The following is a 22,789-nucleotide window of genomic DNA, read 5'->3' as shown; positions in this document are numbered from 1 at the left end:
TTCATCTTCCATTTTGTTGCCCAGTCCCTGAGATTTGTGAGATCCTTTTGTAGCTCTTCACAGTCTTCCTGGGACTTAACTATCTTGAGTAGTTTTGTATCATCTGCAAATTTTGCTGTCTCACTGTTTATGCCTTTTTCCAGATCTTATAAGAATATTTTGCATGGTACTGGTCCCTGTTCAAACCTCTGGAGAACACCACTATTTACGTCTCTCCATTCTGAGAACTGACCGTTTATTTACGCTTTCTTTCCTATCTTTTAACCAGTTACTGATCTATGAGGGGACCTTCCTTCTTAACCTATGACAGCTTATTTTGCTGAAGAGCCTTTGCTGAGGGACCTTGTCAAAGGCTTTCTGAAAATCTAAGTACCGTATGGCCACTAGATCACCCTTGTCCACACACTTGTTCTCACTCTCAGAGAATGCTAGTAAACTGGTGATGCATGATTTCCCTTTACAAAAACCATGTTGACTCGTCCTCAACAAATCATGTTCATCTGTGTGTCTGACAATTCCGTTCTTTACTATAGTTGCAATCAGTTTGCCTGGTACTGAAGTTAGGCTTACTGGCCAGTAATTGCCAGGATCGCCTCTGGAGCCTTTTTAAAAAGTTAGTGTCACATTAGTTATTTTACAATCATCTGGTACAGAAGCTGATTTAAATGACAGGTCACATGCCACAGTGACCAGTTATACAAGTTTCCATTCAGTATGATAAACAATTATTTTCCTTGTTAACTCAAAGAATATGCAAGGAAGAAGGTGTTTAATTCATTGAACACCAGTGTGTAGTTATGGCTGAATACCTATTTGCAGTTCTAGAATAAAAGGAGACACATTTGAATATTGCATGTGTTCTAGGTCCAAATGTAGGAGACTGCTTGATACTTGCTGAATTGGCTACTTGTTTTTACTCCTGGAAGAAGAATGTGAATGAAAACCAACCATGGCAAACAGTCATAAAATAAATATGCTTGTAATAATTAAAATAATTCCAGCCCTGAGGGGTGTCTTAAGCCTTCTTCTTGCTGCTTGGAGTGATTTCTCCCTTCTCACTTTAGGAGTCTGGGTCCTGAGTTCTCTATCTTGGAACCTGTTGCCTCCAGCCAAGGTGCCGCTTATGTGCCTGGAACACAAGCAGGCTTTCCCTTGGGAAAATGTTTACTAACAAATAATATACTAGGATTGTATTCCAATGTGCAAAATATAAAATAATTATCACTATTCCCAAAGTAACAGTACAACAGCAGAGAGAACTTTATTAGGTACAGGGGACAAAGGATAAGGGATAAGGAAAGAGAAGTAACTAGAATAATAAAATAACAATATCTTACACCCTTCTCCTCCCAGCATTTACAATGGGCCCAAACCTCCCTGCTCCCTCCCAAAGCCCACCTGGGCAGATAGTGAATTGAGAATCAGTTCTTAATTGGGTGATGCAGCACTGTAATTGTTGGCTGGCTTAAAATGCACAAATAAAATAAATGGACATAGGATTCCTTATGAGGTCTTCGCCCTAAAAGGGTAGTTTCTTTCTGAGGCTCACTGGTCTGGAGTCCAATAGAAAATTAGGTTGGCTCTTGGTAGCCTGACCTCCTCAGCCTCCTGCATAGTTGGTCTCATGGGCTGACATCCTTTAACAATGAGGTAACCACGAACAGAGTTCAAAGTTTCTGGTCCACCCAACAACAGCCAAAACCAACAATAGCCAAAACTGAAAATAAAACAAAACCCTTTGTCTCAGAGTTCTGGTTTATGAATGGTTTTTGTCGTAGCTTTCAACTTGTTCAATCTTCAACCTGAACTCTAGGCAATCTTGGAAATTTAGTCCTCAGCTTCTGTAGCCATTGCTCTTGATGCTTTGAGTAATATGACAGGAGCAACCAGCTCCAGAGTGGGTTACACTAATTAAAGTTATTTTTTTCTTTTCTTGATATTACTTTATTCAATAATCTAGTTTTGTTTTGTTGGTAAAAAAATAAACAAGGACTGTTTCTTTGAATATCCACTGTGTATTTTAAATTCATTAAAATTTCTTCTTTTTTATACAGAGCTATGATAAATGTTTTCTTGGCTCATCAGAGACAGCTGATGCAAATAGAGTGTTTTGTGGTCAACTTGGAGCAGTATATGTGTTCACTGAAGCACTCAATCCGGCACAGATATTTGCAATACATCAGTTAGGACCTGGATATAAGGTAATAACTTAATTTATTTCACAAATATAAAAATAATTTTCCAATTAAAAACACAATGAAGTATTTTTATTTTTTAGCCAAAGATTTTATTTGAATGCACTTCTTTTGGGACTGCTTGAGTAGAGGTTTGTAAAATGTTCTCAATGAAATATAAACCACATCTGTTTTTTCCACATCTGTGTCTTTACCAATCAGAAATTCAAACAGCTTTTTAAAAGAATCACTAAATTTTGTTTTCCTTTGAAGCATACTTGAGTGTACAATGTGTGTTTGGGTCAAAAAGAAATCATGTGAAATTGCAATTATATTCTATTCCAAACAAGGGAAATCAAGCCTTTATTGTTTTGTACCGCAAAATTAAAGAGAGGTAACCGACCAAGACTGATCAAAATGTAACCATCTACTCTTATAAAGTGCAAATTCAGAGTTTAAAATGGTACTGCAGTTGAAATATCAGTGGTCCTTTGGTTTTCATGGTTGTGCCAATGTCATCACATGAATATTTTCGACAAATTGATGGTACATACGTTACTTTGTTCTCTGATAAAAGCAATATGTATTTTCTGTGGAAACTGTCAATAGCATTATTTTAGCTGGTTTATCTAACTGCAGCAGTTAAGGCTGAGGATAGGAGACAGAGCTGGATTCTATTCCGTACTCTTCTTTGGTGACATAGTGTCAATCTTTTTGAGCCTCAGTTTCCCCATTTGTAAAACGGTAAAACTTTTTTGGTATTGTTTTTAAAGCACTTTGAGTCCCTCAGAAGTCAGGTGCTATGTATGTGCAAAATACAGAATTTAAATTAACAGATGAAAATAAGGTAAGATGCATTTAAGCTCCATTAACATTTGGTGTGACATTTGGAAAATGATCCTGTAAAAACAAAGTTGTCATGATATACAGTGAGACTATAAATGTGTCTCATGCTATGCCTATTATATGAATAGGAGAGTATATGTGGGGTACATAGATAATAGGAAATATGTCCTATGTGACTGGTATGTGTAGATTTTTCTGGAATTCGAAGCAATCATATTCACTGGCAGTTAAACAAAACACAGTACCTAGTAGACGGTGTATGTTAATGTTTAGTGGAATGAAAGTTGCTTTAGTTCACTGTTTTTTTGTATCCAGGATCTTGTCTCATTTATGATGTTTGACTACAGAGGTGGTTGTGGTTTCTATTCATTGGCCAATACTTGCAATGATATTGTGCAGTGAGATGTAAGCTTTCCTTTATAGAAGAATTATATATTTAATCCTGATAGTTGTAACGATAATCTTGCCAACATTAAGGATAAATCAATTAAACAATTCCTACTAGAGTTTGCAGAAAGTTTGGAATAATAATTCTGGGATCTGTGAACTCCAAAAACAAAAGCAGACAGTTTAAATGCCAACTTTTAATTAGTTCACGGCTGATCATTTTATTAGAATCATACAACTACCAGTTTTCTCTCTCACTTCCAGATGGTCGGTGCACTTCCCCCATGCTGAAAGTGTTAATTGTTTCACTTCCGAGCTGCCAAAATCTCAAAATTCCTTCTTGTCAACTCCTATTATGCATTGTATATAAAGTTGCTGTTATACAGAGACCTAGAAAATGTACTGGCAGTGTATAATGAAGTATAACTTTACAGTAAATGGATACTGACTGTACCACTTACTTTCATATTTAATTAATTAAAAAACTCAATTTAAAAAAAAACTGCAGAATTTGTAGTCTGCCACATTAGAACACACAATTCTGGAAACTTCTCAAAAGGTTTGTAGGTCAGTTCAGATAAGTATCCAGATGTTGCCCAACTATATGAAAACTCTGTAGTTATCCTGGGCTGGAAACAATAGAAGAGATTTTTTTTTTGGTGGCTTTTCAACCTCTAAATGTCTGTGCTTGGATAGAAAAAACAATTGAGATGCACAAAACCCCCAAAGTAAAGATTATACATTTTAGACAAAGGTTGGAGGCATTTACTTATCTCTGAGCTATTTCACCGTCTTGGATCTGCTAAGCAACTTTAGTTATAAGCCCATAGATGGCTTGTGCCCCTAATAAGTAGTGGGGTTGTAGATCACAATCTGAGAATCTACACTAAAGATGGTTGAAAAATTTCTGATGGAACAGTTTCTCATTGGAAAATGCTGTTCTTCGAGTGCTGGTTCATGTGTGTATTCAACATGTGGGTATGAATGCGCTCCATATGCCTAAGGTCAGAGATTTGTATCAAATAATGTCAGTTTCTCCATGCCTGCGCAGTTGCCCTCTTCATACTCTGAACCGAGTTAATAAATTGTGGCATTGGCTAACACATCTCTAGTTTCTTCTTACCACTGCATGTCCTGAGTTAAAATCCTTTGTATCAATTTCAAAATTTTGGCTCTTCTGATTCAGAATGGGGAAAAAAATTCAAATGTCAGAATTGCTTGTGGAACTAAAATTGTTTTATGATCAGCTCTAATCTATAGCCATACATTCTCTTGCAGTTGGATAATATTATCAAAGTGTAAAACTGGCCCAATATAGTTTTGGGGTGTCACCGGAGAAGCATTTTGATGAGGAATAAGAAGTTAGTGAGAAGAATGAAGGAATACAGTTCTTCTAGATGGCATGCTGAGGAATTACCTCAGTGAAGTGGCTTTTGTAAATAACAGAAGGTTCTCATGTGTCCATTTCCATACTGCCCCAAAACCAATTTCCTTTATCCCTCTTAGACAATCCAGCTTCTGTGGTCACTTGATTACAGACCTCAGAGTCACAATACTCCAGCAAAAAAAGTTCAAAACCAGACTCCAACAAGAAAGTGCAGAATTGGAATTAATTTGCAAACTGGATACCATTAAATTAGGCTTGAATAATGACTGGGAGTGGATGGGTCATTACACAAAGTAAAACCTGTTTCCCCATGCAAATTTTCCCCCTACTGTTATCACTACAAAAGTTTTTTTTTTTCTCCTGCTAATAGCCCACCTTAACTCATTAATCTCATTATAGTTAGTAAGGCAACACCCATTTTTTCATGTCTTCTGTGTGTGTATATATCTTCCTACTGTATTTTTCACTGCTTGCATCCAGTGAAGTGGGGTTTAGCCCACAAAAGCTTATGCTCAAATAAATTTGTTAGTCTCTAAGGTGCCACAAGTACTCCTAGTTCTTTTTGCTGATTCAGACTAACATGGCTACCACTGTGAAATATTTAGGTCTGGTTCCTCACTGAAGAAACGGTCTTTCTGTGTGTTCTGAGACCCCATGTATTCATCATTTTTATTCTTGTTACTTTAACAACTGCAAGGTTTATAGAAGATAGCATACTCTCTTCTCTTAGACTTGGTTTAAAAGCATTTGAACCCTTACTTTTTTGAGCAAGGTGACATGATAGATTAGTGTACTGCTGTAAATCGATAATAGCAGCAGGAACATCTTTTAGCAGTCACGAAAAAGAGCATGTCAGATAGGAAGAAAAATAGAAAATGTGTGCCTGAGGTGCTATCAAAATTATACCAGACAATTAAGAAGGATGCCAAAGTCATAAATATACTAAGGGTATGTCTGCACTACGGGATTATTCCGTTTTTACAGAAATCGATTTTTGGAAACAGATTGTATAAAGTTGCGTGCACGCAGCTACACTAAGCACATTAATTCGGTATTGTGCATCCATGTACCGAGGCTAGCATTGACTTCCAGAGTGTGGCGCTAAGGGTAGCTATCCCATAGTTCCCACAGTCTCCCCCGCCCATTGGAATTCTGGGTTGACGTCCCAATGCCTGATGGGGCCAAAAATTTGTCGCGGGTGGTTATGGGTAAATGTCGTCAGTCAATCCTCCCTCCGTGAAAGCAATGGCAGACAATCATTTCGCACCCTTTTCCCTGGATTGCTCGGGCAGATGCCATAGCATGGAAACCATGGAACCCATTCAGCCTTTTTCACTGTCACCGTATGTCTACTGGATGCTGCTGACAGACGCGCTGCTGCAGTGCTACACAGCAGCATCCCCTTGCCTTTTGCAAGTTAGCAAAGATGGTTGCCAGCCATACTGTACCATCTGCTGCTGTCATGGGTGCTCCTGGCCGGCCTCGGTGAGGTCGGTCAGGGGCGCTGGGGCAAAAATGGGAATGACTCCCCTGGTCATTCTCTTTAAGTTTTGTCTAATGGAGAGTCAGTCCTGTCAAGAATATCAGGCAAGCCTACTAAAGAACCAGAGAGGCAAACGGCTACTCTGGGTCAGAGCTCCAGACATCCCGCAGAAATGATGAGCTGCATGCCATTCTAGGGGGGAGGCCCTGCAACAAACCTACCTGTTGCTTCCTTCGTCCCCTACCCCTCCTGGGCTACCGTGGCAGTTATCCCCCCATTTGTGTGATGAAGTAATAAAGAATGCATGAATAAGAAACAACACTGAGTTTATTTCAAGCAGAGATCAAAGGTGGGAGGGGAAGGTGGTTGTCTTACTGTGAGGTAGAGTGAACCACCATTCTTCACTTGCTCAGCCTATAGCTGAAAAGGGGAATCTGTGACAAGCACTAGGATAGAAACACAAGCGGGACTGAATCTCCATTTGTCTGTGGACCTTTGGGGTTGACACTGGTAAAATACAAAATGTCCCAGGATATGTATGTTGGGGGACAGTTCTAAATGGCAGCTTAATTTTTTTATTTGCAGCAAAATGTAAAGGTCTAAGTATCTGATTGTGAGCCCCAGTAGCAAGAAGGCTGGTGTAGGCGCGACCGCGCAGTGCTGCTGACTGGAAGAGCAGCCTGAGGCAGAAGCCTCCGGCTGCCATGATATTCCAGGCAGGACTGAATCTCCGTTAGACAAAACTTAAAGAAGAGAATGACCTGGAGTCATTCCCTTTTTTGCCCAGGCAACCCCGGCCGACCGTACCGAGGCCAGCCAGGAGCAACCACGAGATGACGATGACAGATATCAGTCATACTGTACCATCTGCCGTCCGCAAGGCAAGGCAAGGCAATGATATGCTGCTGTGTAGCGCTGCAGCACTGCGTCTGCCAGCAGCATCCAGTAGACATACGGTGATATTGAAAAAAGGCAAAAAATGATTTTTTTCTGTTTGCTTTCACAGGGAGGGGGGAGGCTGATGACATGTACCCTGAACCACCCGTGACAATATTTTTGACACTTCAGGCTTTGGGAGCTCAGCCCAGAATTCAAATAGTTTTCAGAGAGTGTGGGAACTGTGGGATAGCTACAGTCATCAGTTGCCCCTCCCTCCGTGAGCGTCCATTTGATTCTTTGGATTTCTGGTACGCTTGTCTCAGCTGCTTAAGTTTCACGCAGCACTGTGTTGAGCCCCTGTTGTGGCCTCTGTCCATCATGGCTTTGGAGATTTTTTCAAATGTTTTGGCATTTTGTCTTTTGGAATGGAGTTCTGATAGAACAGATTCATCTCCCCATACAGAGATCAGATTCAGTGTCTCCCGTACGGTCCATGCTGGAGCTCTTTTTTGATTCTGGGACTGCATGGTCACCTGTACTGATCAGTTCTCCACACTGGGCAAACAGGAAATGAAATTCAAAAGTTCACGGGGCTTTTCCTCTCCACCTGGCTAGCGTATCCGAGTTCAGATTGCTGTCCAGAGCAGTCACAATGGTGCACCGTGGGATAGCTCCCAGAGGCCAATAGTGTCGAATTGCGGCCACACTAACCCTAATTTGAAATGGCAATACTAATTTCAGCGCTACTCCCCTTGTCGGGGAGGAGTACAGATATCAATATTAAGAGTCCTTTATATCGAAGTAAAGGGCTTTGTTATATGGACGGATGCAGGGTTAATTCGATTTGACGCTGCTAAATTCGAGATAAACTCATACTGTAGACCAGGCCTGTGATTCAGAATTAAGGCCAGTTTTCAAAACAGTGATGGAGATGCTCAGATGCTCAAATAAAAGGCTGCTCAATTCTGAACATTTATCTGTTAATGATTAATACCAAAATGTTTTATATATACAGAAAATACAGTGTTGTTATCAACATCCCTAAATAATTGGATCTCAGTAACACCATATTATTCTCAATCCTATATGTCTTATAGATCATTGGTAGGGTGACCATGCATCCCGTTCTGGGTGGAACAATCCTTTTTTCAAGTACTGTCCAGCCATCCTGACTCTTTCTTTTTGGCAAAACTGGACATTTGTCCCATTTGCTCTTGGCAACTGATCAACTGGAAAAATGCACAGTTTTGCCAAAAAGTGGGGTGCGACCTCTGGCAGGGTACAGACCCTCCATCCTCTTTTCTCATGGAGCCATGCCCACCTCTTGTTTCCACAAGGATTAATGACTTAATGAGAGGGACGAGGTTTGGAGCATGCTGTCAGATGTCTTAAAAGAGCAACACTCTGATGGGGAAACTACAGAACCCGAACCACTAAAAATGGAAAATCAGCCTGCTGCTGGTGGCATCTTTTTGGCTTGTATGAGACAGTAGACTCCATTTAACCTTTTCCGAGCAGGATCAACAGTGCTACAGTGTGGGATATTTTAAGAAAATACTGCTATCCTATTAAATTTACCTTTTACCTTTCAAAAGGTTTAAATGTCCTTGTCTATGCTTTTTTTTTTAATTCAGCCCAGATAATGTGAATAGAAACCAACATGAGAGCAGCTCTCTCTGTAAGTATGGGGAAAGGGCCACACCGTGTGAAGACATGGAAGCTCTCCATGAGCCAGCTTCACAGATTTATGCCATTTGCTGTAGTGCAGTATAAGTAGTCAGAGTGTTTTCTGTGTGCATACAAAACAAGGATTCCCTGTGGCACCTTAGAGACTAACAAATGTATTTGGACATAAGTTTTTGTGGGCTAAAACCCACTTTATCAGATGCATGGAGTGAAAAATACAGAAAGCAGTATAAATATTATAGCACATGAAAAGATGGGAGTTGCCTTACCAAGTGGGACGTCAGTGCTACAGTGAGTCTCTTCCCTCATGATACTAACAATCAATATAAGTAACAAAGTATTGTTATGTACAAACATTTACTGCATTTCTTTCCCTACCTTGATGATGATTCCAAGTGTGGATCTTATGGGAGCTCCAGGTTATGATCACTTCCTTCAGGCAAAAGCTTTCTGTCTGTAGTTGTCAGAAGTCTGACAAAGTGAAAGAGATATCTAACTTGTGTGTGTCTGGCTTTCAGGCAGTGATCTGGAACATTAATTTGCTTTTGAGCCAGTGTAAACATTATAAACCAGTAGGCAGCACAGATCTTACATTTATTAATAAAATGGGTTTGTTTGAACCTAAACCTTTTTGAAATTCTGAGCACTGAATTCTGAATAAAATGTTCATAGAACCTGCTGCAAACAGTAATAGGGAATGTTCACGCATGATCTAACTAAATTATTCTGATCTCTGGGTCCAATATAATGAAAAAGTCCAAATGGGTTGGAAGATCCTAAAATGTTGGACAATCATGCTTTTCATCTCTACTCATCCTCAATCATTCCTTTTCATTTGTTTTTTTCTCAGCAGGTAAGTACTTAATTTAAAAACAAAATAAAACTCACTTTTTCAATTAGTAGTATTTTAACAAGGCTATCGGAGGGCTTCTTTTAAAATAATAGACTAGCTGTGTGAACACAGGATGTCGTTCCTTGATCTGTCATCCCTATCTTTCCTACTTTCCTGTCCCTGGTTGAGCCCTTATCTCCCCTCAAGTAGTAAGTCAAAATGTTTGTTGTAACTTCAGTTTAAATTGCTTTTGTCTTTCCATTATTCAGTGATATAAGATTGAAGTGGTTAGAAGTTTAGATTTCTGGTAAACTTTGAACTGGATAACAAGTTTCCTAATGCTCAGAAGCAGTAGATATTAGAGTAATAAGAAGCTACTGACATTACTTTCAAGAGTTATGTTAAGACTATAACCACTTAGTGACAAAAATGGTGTAGAGTTTTGCCATTTTTCTGTGTCTAAATCCACCTGATTTAGGCCTCTAAGTGCTACCAAAATGTAAGAGTCAAATAATAATATGAAACTGTCTGCCATGCTTATAGTTGCAAAACCTAGAAATTTGGCAAAGTATCTTTAAAAAAATATTTAAAAATGGGGTTTTGCTCCTGAAAAAAACACAAGGATATGGCATTTTTTTTCCTGTGTTGGAAGAGATTTCATATGGTGGTAAAACTTAAACATGTCAAAAGCTGGAATGCAAATTTTTTTTTTAAATCAACAAAAAGGCAAATGTTGGTTTGCTCAATATGTAAACCACTGCTTTTGACACTGGGGGAGGGACAACAAGTAGAATACTTTAATTATCTGTATATTTAAAGAAATTGTCCAATTTTTTAAAAAGACATACTCCCTTTTTCCCAGGCAGATGTTTGTGAGGTAATATAACTATGCTTATTAACTGTTAAGTGAAGTCTGGATAGCATTATCAGCAAAAATTAGCTGCATTACATGAAGAGTAGCTGTATATTTGTAGGAAAATGCAATTTGTGGGGAGGGGACAAGGAGCCTCTTACAAATTGTCTTTGTTTGCTACTAGCCTGGACATCAGTGGACTTGGATAGCATGTCACCAGTCCCCTGATCTAATTATTACATACAACACTGGGTGGGAGCGCTGGTGGGAGTGTAAATGGGAGAAGTTGAGGACGACAGAAAATGATAAAAATGTTGCACATTTTGAAATGTGGTTGGTTATATGCAGTTTGAGCAATGTGAATTTGATTAGCCTTCAGAACAGATTATTTAATGATGATTTTAGAAATCATTACACTGAAATTCAAACTTCATTACTTTAATGGTAATAATTTCTAACAGTTTTGGTTTATTTTTATGGATACTGTGTTTTACCACTAGTTGCCTTCCCGCAGCTGTCAAATGATTATAGCATGCTAAAGTAGTAAGTCAAGTAAAGCTGACAGCTTGTTGCAGAAGGAAATGAATGTATCTCTTCATGCTTGGTCAGTTTGACAGTGTTGCCAGAAAACATGGTTTTGAATCAAATAAGAATCGCAATATATTTAAGAGTAATACAGATTTCCAGTCTTCCCTTAACTTTGAAAATCATTATTCTTGAAATCTGACATTTGGAAAATTGCGAGGGGAGAGGGTTGTGTTTTTGTTATTTTTTATTGTTGTAAGTAGTTTTTCACATCGGTAGCTTCTTGGAATGTGTTACTGTCTGTTAGTTAATGAAGCATGGGATGCATGCTGTTATATAAAACCCCTTTCCATTAAATCAAAAAGATATTGGTAGAAGCCCTGGGAAGTATGCATATATAAACTCTTCCATTAAAATATTTTCTTTGGACTTGGTAAACATGTAATGTAATTAGTAAAAAGTCAAAGAAGCAAGATTAAAAACATGTGGTTTCAACAGATTTTCATAAGAACCCATACAGCATGTAAACAGTTGTTAATATCTTTGGCAATTCTGAATGGTGTCACTGAAAAATTCTTTGTTTAACATGGATTGCCAGGATAGAAAAGTAAGAGTTGAGTTTGGAAAAAAAGATTCACAAATAAAGAACAAATAATTCAAATAATTTCTAGATCATTAAACTTTTATTATCCTAAATAAAATGTGGAATAATTGAAATATCCTATACTTTGGAAGGTGTATACTGTATTACTATTAATATTAATAGATTTATATCTGCTTTTTGTGATGCCTTTTCTGAAACATAGATTAATTGCAACCTGTTAAAACATTAATGCTGCTGCCTAGAAGAATAAATCATACCAGATAAATGAACAAAATGACATGTTAATAGTAGCATGTGGTAAATACTTCGATTTGTTCTTTTAGGTTGAAAAAATGATTCCCCATCTGCTCCCAATTTTACATTACTAATGGTAATAAAATTCAAGTATATATTTGTGGCTTAAATATATGAAAACATTTAAAAAACAGCAGAAAATACAAAATATAGTTTAATGATAGATTCTGTATTGCTTGCCTGCCCTTCCTTCATATAATACAATAAACAGATCATGTGACATGCATTTTTATTATTCATTTAAAACATACACGTTTCAAGTCACTTTTTTTTTTCCCCAGAGTACTTTCAAATTTAAATCTGAGAGTGATATTCATCTGGCTGAGCACCACAAACAAGTTCTATATGATGGGAAACTTGCAAGTAGTATTGCCTTTACTTACAATGCTAAGGCTACTGATGCTCAACTATGCCTTGAATCCTCACCAAAGGAAAACCCTTCAATTTTCGTACACTCTCCACATGCTCTTATGCTTCAGGTTCGTTTATATTGGTTCTTTATTTTCATGTTTTTGTTAATGGAGCTTACAGGCTGCCAAAGTGTGATTGAGGGTCTGTTTCTAATATCATCATCTTTTAGTGTGTGTAGTCTTTCCTAGGTATCCGTTAGCCCCTTTGACACCTCATCTGACTGAGGCTGTCATTTTCTCCATTTAACCCATGGATTTCCCTTCCTTTTGTATTGGCTGACATTTCTGTATCTTTCTTCAGCATGAAGGACAACAAACACTGTCGCTTATATGGCCATTATCAACTATATAACCTATTAATTGTTTGAGGTGCATTGTTTAGCAAGATGTATGTAACTATACTTCTCCAGAAATATCTCGTGTTTAGGCCAAGCTCTGCTAACACAAAAATTCTGCAATCTCTGTCCAATCTACATCTTGTATGATGATATAGTATGCTGCTGCCATTGCTGTTTTTATTTAGCATTGCTTTAGCTCTAGATTAACATGTTTGTTTTTAAATATGAGTAGCTATCATTCTCACCTAGCTACTTTTTCACCTGGTTTTTTGAGCCAAAATTATTAATGATGCAGTAAAGAAATGTGTGTATTACACAATGAACAATAGTTTGTCAAATTATATGTTGAGGGCTATCAGTTTAATGCTTGCCATATTTTCCAGCCCAGTCATTTTGAGCGAAATAGGTAATGAAACCAAGAAGTTTGAATAGGTCCAGTTTAATATTAAAATTGACCAACTAAAGCATTTTTAATGTGGCTGTGGATTAATCACAGTTAACTCTCACAATTAACTCAGAAAAACTAATCACGATTTAATTGCAGTTTTAATCGCACTGTTAAACAATACAATACCAGTTTAAATTTACTAAATATTTTGGATGTTCTTCTACATTTTCAAATATATTGATTTCAATTTCAACACAGATTACAAAGTGTGCACTGCTCACTTTATATTATTTTTTTATTACAAATATTAACACTGTAAAATGATAAACAAAAGATAGTATTTTTAATTTCACCTCATGCAAGTACTGTAGTGCAATGTCTTTACTGTGAAAGTGTAACTTACAAATGTAGATTTTTTTTTGTTACATAACTACACTCAAAAACAAAACAATGTAACACTTTAGACCCTACAAGTCCACTCAGTCCTACTTCTTGTTCAGTCAATCGCTAAGACGAACACATTTGTTTAGATTTATGGGAGATAATACTACCCACTTCTTATTTACTATGTCACCTGAAAGTGAGAACAGGCGTTCACATGGGATTTTTGTAGCTGGCATTGCAAGGTATTTATGTGCCAAATATGCTAACATTCTTATGCCCTTTCATGCTTCGGCCACCATTATGGAGAACATGCTTCCATGCATATGATACTTGTTAAAAAAAATGCATTAATTCAATTTGTGACACAATTCTCCTCGAAGGAGTTCAATGTCCCCTGCTCTGTTTTACCCACATTCTGCCATATATTCCATGTTATAGCAGTCTCAGATGGTGATTTAGCACATGTTGTTCATTTTAAGAACGCTTTCACTGCAGATTTGACAAAATGGAAAGAAGGTACGAATGTGAGATTTCTAAAGATAGCTACTGCACTTGACCTAAAGTTTAAGAATCTGAAGTGCCTTCCAAAATCTGAGACAGATGAGGTGTGGAGCATGCTGTCAGATGTCTTAAAAGAGCAGCACTCTGATGGGGAAACCACAGAACCTGAACTACCAAAAACGGAAAATCAACCGGCTGCTTGTGGCATCTGACTCAGATGATAAAAATGAACATGCGTCAGTCTGCTCTGCTTTGGATTGTTTTTGAGCAGAACCCATCATCAGCATGGACACGTCCTCTGGAATGGTGGCTGAAGCATGAAGGGACATATGAATCTTTAGTCCATCTGGCATGTAAATATCTTGTGACACTGGCTACAACAGTGCCATGCGAACACCTGCTCTCATTTTCAAGTGACATTCAACAAGAAGCGACCAGCATTATGTCCCACAAATGTAAACAAACTTGTTTCTCTGAACGACTGGCTGAACAAGAAATAGGACTAAGTAGGATCTAAAGTTTTACATTATTTTATTTTTAATGCAGTTTTTTTGTACATAAACAAAAGATATAAGTTCAACTTTCATGATAGAGATTGCACTACAGTACTTTTATGAGATGAATTGAAATATTATTTCTTTTGTTTTTTACAGAGCACATATTTGTAATAAGAATATAAAGTGAGCACTGCACACTTTGTATTTTATGTTGTGATTAATATCAATATATTTGAAAATGTAGAAAACATCAAAAAATATTTAAATAAATTGTATTCTAATATTGTTTAACAGTGCCATTAATTGTGCTTGATTTTTTTAACTGCTTGACAGCCCTAATTTTTAATAACACCTTTTGTGGCAAAATGTCCTCAGGAACCTTACAGTATGTGTTACCTGTGTAGACTTTGTGTGAAACATAACTTTGTTGTGTTTGTTTACATATTTGGATGGCTTGAAGTTATGAAGAGAAATTATCTTTATAGCATTTAGACTAAATTGACAGAAAATAAAAAGCATAGTAAATCGTTTGTCTTTGAAGTGCCATTGGTAACTAGTTTTCAAATATTAGACATTTATGGTAAAACGTGATAATGCAAATACAAACTAACATTGAGAAACTTTTTTTTGTTTTTTTAATATAGGATGTGAAAGCTATAGTAACCCACTCAATTCACAGTGCAATTCATTCGATTGGAGGGATTCAGGTTCTTTTTCCTCTTTTTGCCCAGTTAGACAATCGACAACTAAATGACAGTCAAATGGAAACAACTGTCTGGTAAGCTTATTTCAAGCGATTTACATAAAGTATGCTAGCACTGTTTTTTTTCTCTTGTGGTAATTTGGTTAATATAAATGCTGTGACTTATGTGCACTCTTCTTTCTGTTTCTAGCATGAAAGCATTAACTTTTTAAATGTCATTTACCACTGACTTTTATTTTTCTCTGAAAGTGTTCCACCCCTGCCATGCCCCTGCTCTGCCTGTTTCCCCGAGGCCCCACCCTCGCTCTTCCTCTTCCTATCCCTGCTCCAACCCCTCCCCCAAGGCCCCTGGCACTAGGTACTCTCTGCCCTCCCCCAGCTGCCAAACAGCTGTGACTGGTAGGTGCTGAGCACCCACTATTTTTTTCCCATGGGTGCATGAGTCCCAGAGCACGCACAGTCGGCACCTAAGGCATTTACCATGATGCTATATAATATCATGCTGAAGAATGCTTTTAAACTAAAGGAAATTGCATAGGAAAATGAAACTAATATAGTGCACTAAACATGGAGTTCAATCTACCAGGGGTGCATGTCCAGAATATGTATATTTTGTTAATGCCTTAGATCTTGCTTAATTAAAATTCTCCTTTAGTTGGCCTACTATCCCAAATTAACAAAGGACATTGCTCTGGTGAATAAATCTGTTGGAGAAGACTGCACATGCTGCAACAGGATAGACAGGAGGACCCTGGTCTATTAGCCTCAGGCACAGCTCTGAGTTATCCAGAATGATGGCTGTGGCTCCGTGCATGTCATTAGTGTTGAAGGGCTCGAGCTGTTAGTCAGACAGCGCAGATATGACACTGTACTTTGAGAGTTGCCCCTGTGTTTCCCCATGTGTAAGATATGTACAACAGAGATGCTGATATTCCAGAATCTTCTAGAACAGTGTTTCTCAAACTGGGGTCGCTGCTTGTGTAGGGAAAGCCCCTGGCGGGCCAGACCACTTTGTTTACCTGACCTGTTTGCAAGTCTGGCTAATCGCAGCTCCCACTGGCCACAGTTCGCTGCTGCAGGCCAATGGAGGCTGCTGGAAGCGGCGGCCAGTAAGTCCCTCGGCCCTCGCTGCTTCCAGCAGCTCCCATTGACCTGGAGTGGCGAACTGTGGCCAGTGGGAGCCGGAGCCGCCATCGGCCAGACCTGTGGACGGGGCAGGTAAAAAAACCAGCCTGGCTCACCAGAGGCTTTCCCTACACAAGCGGCAATCCCCATTTGAGAAACACTATTCTAGAAAAAATGTCTTGCTGGATGGGTAGGAGCACTCCCCCTCATGGATTTGAATGTTTAGAGTATAGAGGCCTTCTTCCCTTGCCAGGAACATTGGCCAGATTTTTTAAAATAGCAGTGAGTAATTTCTAGTCATTTTAGATAGTTCTTTGGGAAGTGTATAAATTTGTTAAATTTTCTGCTCTGTTGTATGTTTTAATTCTTGAACACAGAAAATGCACTTCAGGATTAGAATAAGTGCAAGTTCAGTGGTATTTTTGAAAGAGTGGTTAACTGAAGAACAGTTAAACTAGTGTTAAAGTAACACCAAACTTTTGACAGATAGACTGTAGAAAATCTTAAATTTTGTGTTCATTTCAGTTGTAAGGTAAATTTCCTATATTTCATTCTATTTTTAGCAGCAAGTCCAGTGTGGTGGTATAGTGGCAAATTGTCTGCTCCCTTTATAGTAACTTAAGAACCTTTCACTTGAATTGGGTACTGAAATAGAAATGATTTCCAAAAAAGTGTTGAAAATTCCTATATTCAATGTGTAGATTTTCCAGTACGTAGATATAAATTAATCACTGGATTTTCCCTGAAATAACTATACTTTGTTTGTACCACAGTGATATTGATTTGCCCCAACCCCTGCTCCAATCCTTCCATATTTTACCCAGATAGAGTAGTTGTGTACTTCTGTAGGTGGGATATTCACTTATTGCTAACATAGATATAATTGTGCTTTGCACATGATGAATTTTACTTTGCAGTTTGTAAATGCAGAAGTGAAAAAATTCTTGGTTTGACGTAACTGAAGGGAGTATTTATTTATTTGTGAACTTAATAGCATAGAAATAAACAAAATGACCCATTCTAGTTTTAGGAAGCTTTAGATATGACAAAACCTACTTTATATTCAATTTATTAAACTTATTTTGTAGACAGTAAAATAATAAATTGCCCTGACTCTTCTATTTGAAGCACTTAAGTGAGATTATAATGTGAGTTTTAGAAAACCCTCTTTCACTCTGTGGTTTCCCTAGTGAAAACACTAAATCCAATTTTAAATGCATATGGCCATTTATGGAGTTAGTGGAACTTTGACGAGACATTTGCTCTATTTGAATCAGGCAATAAATTCCCTTTTTTAAGATATTGATGTTCTCATGGAATCAGATTATTATTTAATTTCTAATCAGAATCTGCAATCTATCACGCTAAACACTATGCAAACATACTGTACCAAGATGCAGTCTCTGTTCTGAAGAGCAAATAATCAAATACTCAAACCGATGACAGATTGGGGAAAGAGACATAACAAAAATGATCAAGCTGGTGATTGTTACACTTTATCTTTTTATTTTACTTTTTTTATAGGATAGAGGTGGGATGAGGATTATGGCAGGATAAGCGAGTTAAAATAAACAAGGATGTAGGAAAATGAAAGAAGGGGAGAAGGGACATTGAGGAGAATGGAAAAGTCAGATGAGGAAAGGCGCTAGAGAGGGAAGGATGTGGAGGCATAGACATTAGGGAGAGAAAGGCTTGCTGTGTGGGAGGACTGTGATAGAGAGGAGAGCGTCCCTTACCTATATAACTTTTTTGTTAACTTTCCTAATTTTCTATTTTGTAAAGTTTACCTTATTGTGTATTTCATTTTTTACCCAGTTGCTACTTTTTCAAAATTTTATAATTGATTTTCCCTAATTCAAATTTTTAATCGTTGCCTATTTTCTGTTTAAACATAAATGTAATCATTACCTTGTTTGTCCTATGTAAATTTATAAAGAGAGATTATTACAATATGTTTAACACAACAGCATTCCAGTTCTTTCAAACAAAACAGTTAAGCCCCATCTTTATAAAAAGCAATTAGGCCAGAACATAACGTATATTATCTCCCTGCAGAAAGTAAGTCCAAATGACTTTTGATATCACCAGACCATTTGGTTTGTAAAGATCAGCTACTATTATTATCACCCCTCTCTCTCTCTCTGGTGGGGGGCAAATAGGGTGACTCTTTTGTAAGTGGGCCCCGATATCTCTTACCTTGTGTGTAGCTGGGAGACCTGATGCTCCAAAATAAATATTGTAGGTTTCCAGCCTTTTTTCCCTTTTATTTTCTCAACAAATCAAAATCTGTTTAATAAATTCAAGTCCTTTTGAAATCTGTTTTTCTAGATTTAAACAGCTGTGTAAAGATTTATGGTCCCAACAAGGTTCCTACGTTAAATTTTATTCTCTGACATGCTGATACCTGATTTCCCCCCAAAAGATAGATTTAGTAATGTTTAATTACTGTGCTGGGCAATCCTACCTCAGCCACCCAATGGCCTGCTGATATTCTTATTCAGTTTGTTATTGTCCCATAGCTCTGTCTTATCTGTTTCAGTCTTGTGCGCGGGCCAACAATCTTGCTGTATAAACGCTGAAGAGATTTATGTATTTATCTGCTCAGAGAGGAGAGCAGCAGAACAATGTGAACTGCTGTCTACACTAAACTCAGTTGTTGGTCTTTATTTTAGACCATCATTCAGTGTCTTTTTCAGAAGGGGGAATTTGAATGCTAACAATTTCTTCTTTTCCTCTTGCTTCTCAAAGATAGTAGTTATAGTAGAAAATTCTGCAGTTTCAGTCAGAGATATTTACCTACCAGCAAGGGAGGTATTATGCCTACATATTTTGTGGTACAGCTGCAGATCCTTTTGATAATATATATTGGGATTATAATATCAGAGGATTAACATTGTTCAACAATCATTTTATATTTGTGTCACTGTTGGTATTAATTCAGGTGTACTTCTTCTCATTGACATTAATATTGAATTCGACAGTGTATGAAGTAAAAACAGCAGTGTGTCCTGTGGCACCTTATAGACTAACAGACGTTTTGGAGCATGGGCTTTCGTGGGTGAATACCCACTTCGTCGGATGCAATGACGAAGTGGATATTCACCCACGAAAGCTCATGCTCCAAAATTCTGTTAGTCTATAAGGTGCCACAGGACTTTTAGTCTGTATCTGTGAAAGCAGCAAACACGGCTACCCCTCTGATACTTGACAGTGTATGAAGTGTAATCTTCTATGATAACTCAATTCTTGTGCAAATCATAGGTGACAAATTCTAATTTAGATGATTTTTCTGGTTTTGCTTATAATGATTTAGTACATCTGGAGAAAAATCCTGAAAGAAGTAGGAGGATTTAAATTGTTTGGTAGACTAGATTAGGGTTAAAGCATTTAGTGGCAAAATAAGACTTGGACCCAATGTTTCCTACACTTATTCTAGAAATTGCAATCTAGGATTGCAGACTACATACTTTATACAGAGGATATCAAATATAATCAGAAAGATATCACATATGTAGGAAGTAAATAAAATAACTAGAGTTGTTAAAATTTTCTAAATACTGATTTTAGACAAAGCAGAGATGAATTTGTTGCAAAAAAAAAAATTGAAATTCATCCCCTTTTTCAAACACCTCTAGTAGTAGCATTCTTCTGTATTTTTAGCTCAGTCAGTCCAGATTGAAAGGATGTTGTCTGCCTCTTGAGAGAGAAGTATGAATGGAAAAAAATGACAGCCTTGTATCCATTTTTCTATTCTTTCTTCATCTCCACCTCTAAATAGTTTCCAGTGTCTGCCCTCCCTTCGTCAATCAAATATCTTGCAGTATCAGTGGTTTTTCTAGTCTTTTTGTGTTTAAGAACATAAGAACAGCTGTACTGGGTCAGACCAAAGGTCCATCTAGCTCAGTATCCTGTCAGCATCCTGACAGTGGCCAATACCAGGTGCCGCAGAGGGAGTGAACCTAACAGGTAATGATCAAGTGATCTCTCTCCTGCCATCCATTTCCACCTTCTGACAGACAGAGTCTAGGGACACCATTCCTTACCCATCCTGACTAATAGCCATTAATGGTCTTAACCACCGTGAATGTATCCAGTTTTCTTTTTGTTTTTTCTTTGTTCCTATCTTTGCAGTTTACAGTTATACCTCATGAATTGGATAGCTGAATTTAGGAGCATGGGAAGAATAAAACGGGGAGGGATCATTTGTGTGTCAAATTTTTACCATAGGTTTCTTTCTTTTAATCTGCTAGTTTACAGCAACATTGTTAAGAGCATACTTGTTCTGATCTGGGTTTGGAAATTTTTTGTATCACTAATATGTCCCACTCATTGATGTGGTCATGGAAATAATGAGACACACACACCACAATATGATTAAATATGGAGACCGGCACTTTATTTAAAACTATTACCTTTTCTGGGGTAACAACTCCAAGCTGCCTGAGAGGGTTGTTCCATTGTAGTTCTCCACTGGCTCTAATGGCCCCAGACACTACAAACCTGTGGGTGGATATGAAGGCCATGCTCCCTCTACACCTTCAACCCAGCGACCCAGACTGGAAGTCAGGGTCTGGTCCCATCCCACTTCTCTAATGCTGGAGATAGGAGACATGGAAGGAAGGGAGTTGCATGCTGCATGAGACATCTAATTCCTTAGTACTGTCCTGAGGGCTAATGTATGTCCAAGCAGCTCACTGAGTTACAGGGACCTCACATCAGACCTTTCTAACATACCAGCCAACCTGCCAACATTGCAACAGTTGTAATATAACCCCCAAAACAGACATGCTGAACAGATGGTAAAAACCCATATAGCAGTTCACCAGTTTTGCTATATGGGAAAAGTCCCTTTCAGACCTCAGAACTGAGGATCAGCCTAGCATCTGGCATTGAAGGAGATCCAGCAACCAGATTATGGGTGAGAAAGGTGGGGCTGAAACAGTGCCCTAAAAGGCTACTTGCCAGGCAGCAGATAATAGCAATCTCCTTCCCACTCCATCTCCTGCAGGGAGGAACTAATCACTTTGGGCCCATTACCAGTCCCACAGTCAGTGGCAGCCGTGGTGGAAAGTCAGGTTCTTCTTCGAGTGCTTGCTCATATCCATTCCAGTTAGGTGTGCAGGCGCCACGTGCACTTTCATCGGAAGTTTTTTACCCTAGCAACCCCCGGTGGGTCGGCTGGGTTGCCCCTTGGAGTGGCGCCGCCATGGCACCGGATATATACCCCTGCCGACCCGACCGCTCCTCAGTTCCTTCTTACCGCCCGTGTTGGTCGTTGGAATGGTGGAGCATGGCTTAGCTGTCCTCCACCTCCCTAGCTACTCCTTGTTTCTTCACTATTATTGTTGTATATAGTTGGTATTATATATAGTTATAATTAGTTTGATAGTTCTTGAATAGTTAGTGTATATAGTTACAGCGGGGTTTGGGCATTAGCCCCTTCCCCGCACCCAGTGCCGGGGCCCATGCCCGGTTCACCGGGGTTTATACCGTGCTCGGCCTATCATAAGCTGATGCCCACAAGCGATCCCCACGACTCTTGTCTAAAGTGCCTCGGGGAATCGCACATTACGGATAAGTGCCGTATTTGCAAGGCATTTAAACCGAGGACAAAGAAAGAGAGACACTTTTGCCTGAAGTGTCTCCTCATGGAGGCAGCTTTGAACCCTCCGTCCTCGGCACCGAGCGCTGAGCACTCTGCTAGCAGCGCTCCTCCGGCACCGGACCATGCCGGCACCGCCAAGACACCGAGGCACCGGCCATCTCCGGTGCAGGGACCTGCTTGGCACCGATCTCTCTCCTTGAAGCAGAAGAGGTCAAACTCCTCCACTACCTCTGCACCATTGGCGCAGACGCAGCCTCGTGCGAACTGCCTGGGACCTGCAACTGCCTTGGCACCGACTGCTGCGGTACTGTCGAGTCTGGTCCCTGAGAGCTCCCCGCCGAGGCCTGTGGTTGAGCTTACGGTCCCCTCTATGCCTGAGACATTCTCCACAGCCAGGGACCTTATAGCCATGATGGAGTCTGTCCTGCCTCAACCCCCGGCACTGCCGGTGCGGGTATTACACTCCAGAGGCAAGCCAGCCATAATGAGACCTCCTTCAGTCAGCTTGGCAGACCGGCACCAATCACAATCCAGGTCCCTGCGCTGTTCGCGGTCTCATCGACGATCATGGTCCCAATGCCGCTCACAGTCCCGGCACCGATCGCCTACTTGGTACCGGTCGTACTTGTGGCATAGATTGACGTCTCAGCCTCCGGCCTGGTACTCTCAGTACCGCTCCTGGCACCACAACTCTCGCAGCCGTTCCCGCTGCAGACCTTCGAGATCCAGGTCGACCTCCCGGCACCACGCCAGTTGCAGGTCCCAGTCTCGCTCTCGACACCGGTATGGCTCCAGATACCGATCCTTGGTGCCGAGGAGATCACGGTGAGAGAGAGGGACCCCTATCATGTTCTTTCAGCTCCTCCCTGGCCGTCCCAGCACCCATCC

The 22,789-nt window shown here is 39.2% G+C and overlaps 1 protein-coding gene across 10 annotated transcripts in view; it reads left to right on the top strand.

Annotated features, from left to right (window-relative positions):
* Positions 1–22,789, top strand: part of NBEA (neurobeachin) — an 881,590-nt gene that overhangs the window by 213,942 nt on the left and 644,859 nt on the right. For all 10 annotated transcript variants that reach the window (XM_050937106.1, XM_050937099.1, XM_050937102.1 and 7 more), the window contains exons 8-10: positions 2,055–2,201; positions 12,232–12,429; positions 15,113–15,246. In XM_050937106.1, the coding sequence (XP_050793063.1) occupies positions 2,055–2,201; positions 12,232–12,429; positions 15,113–15,246 (479 nt within the window). The remainder of the gene's footprint in view (positions 1–2,054; positions 2,202–12,231; positions 12,430–15,112; positions 15,247–22,789) is intronic.

The sequence above is a fragment of the Gopherus flavomarginatus genome, chromosome 1 (genome assembly GCF_025201925.1).
Source record: "Gopherus flavomarginatus isolate rGopFla2 chromosome 1, rGopFla2.mat.asm, whole genome shotgun sequence".
NCBI lineage: Eukaryota > Metazoa > Chordata > Testudines > Testudinidae > Gopherus > Gopherus flavomarginatus.
This window is presented reverse-complemented; position numbering and strand designations above follow the sequence as displayed.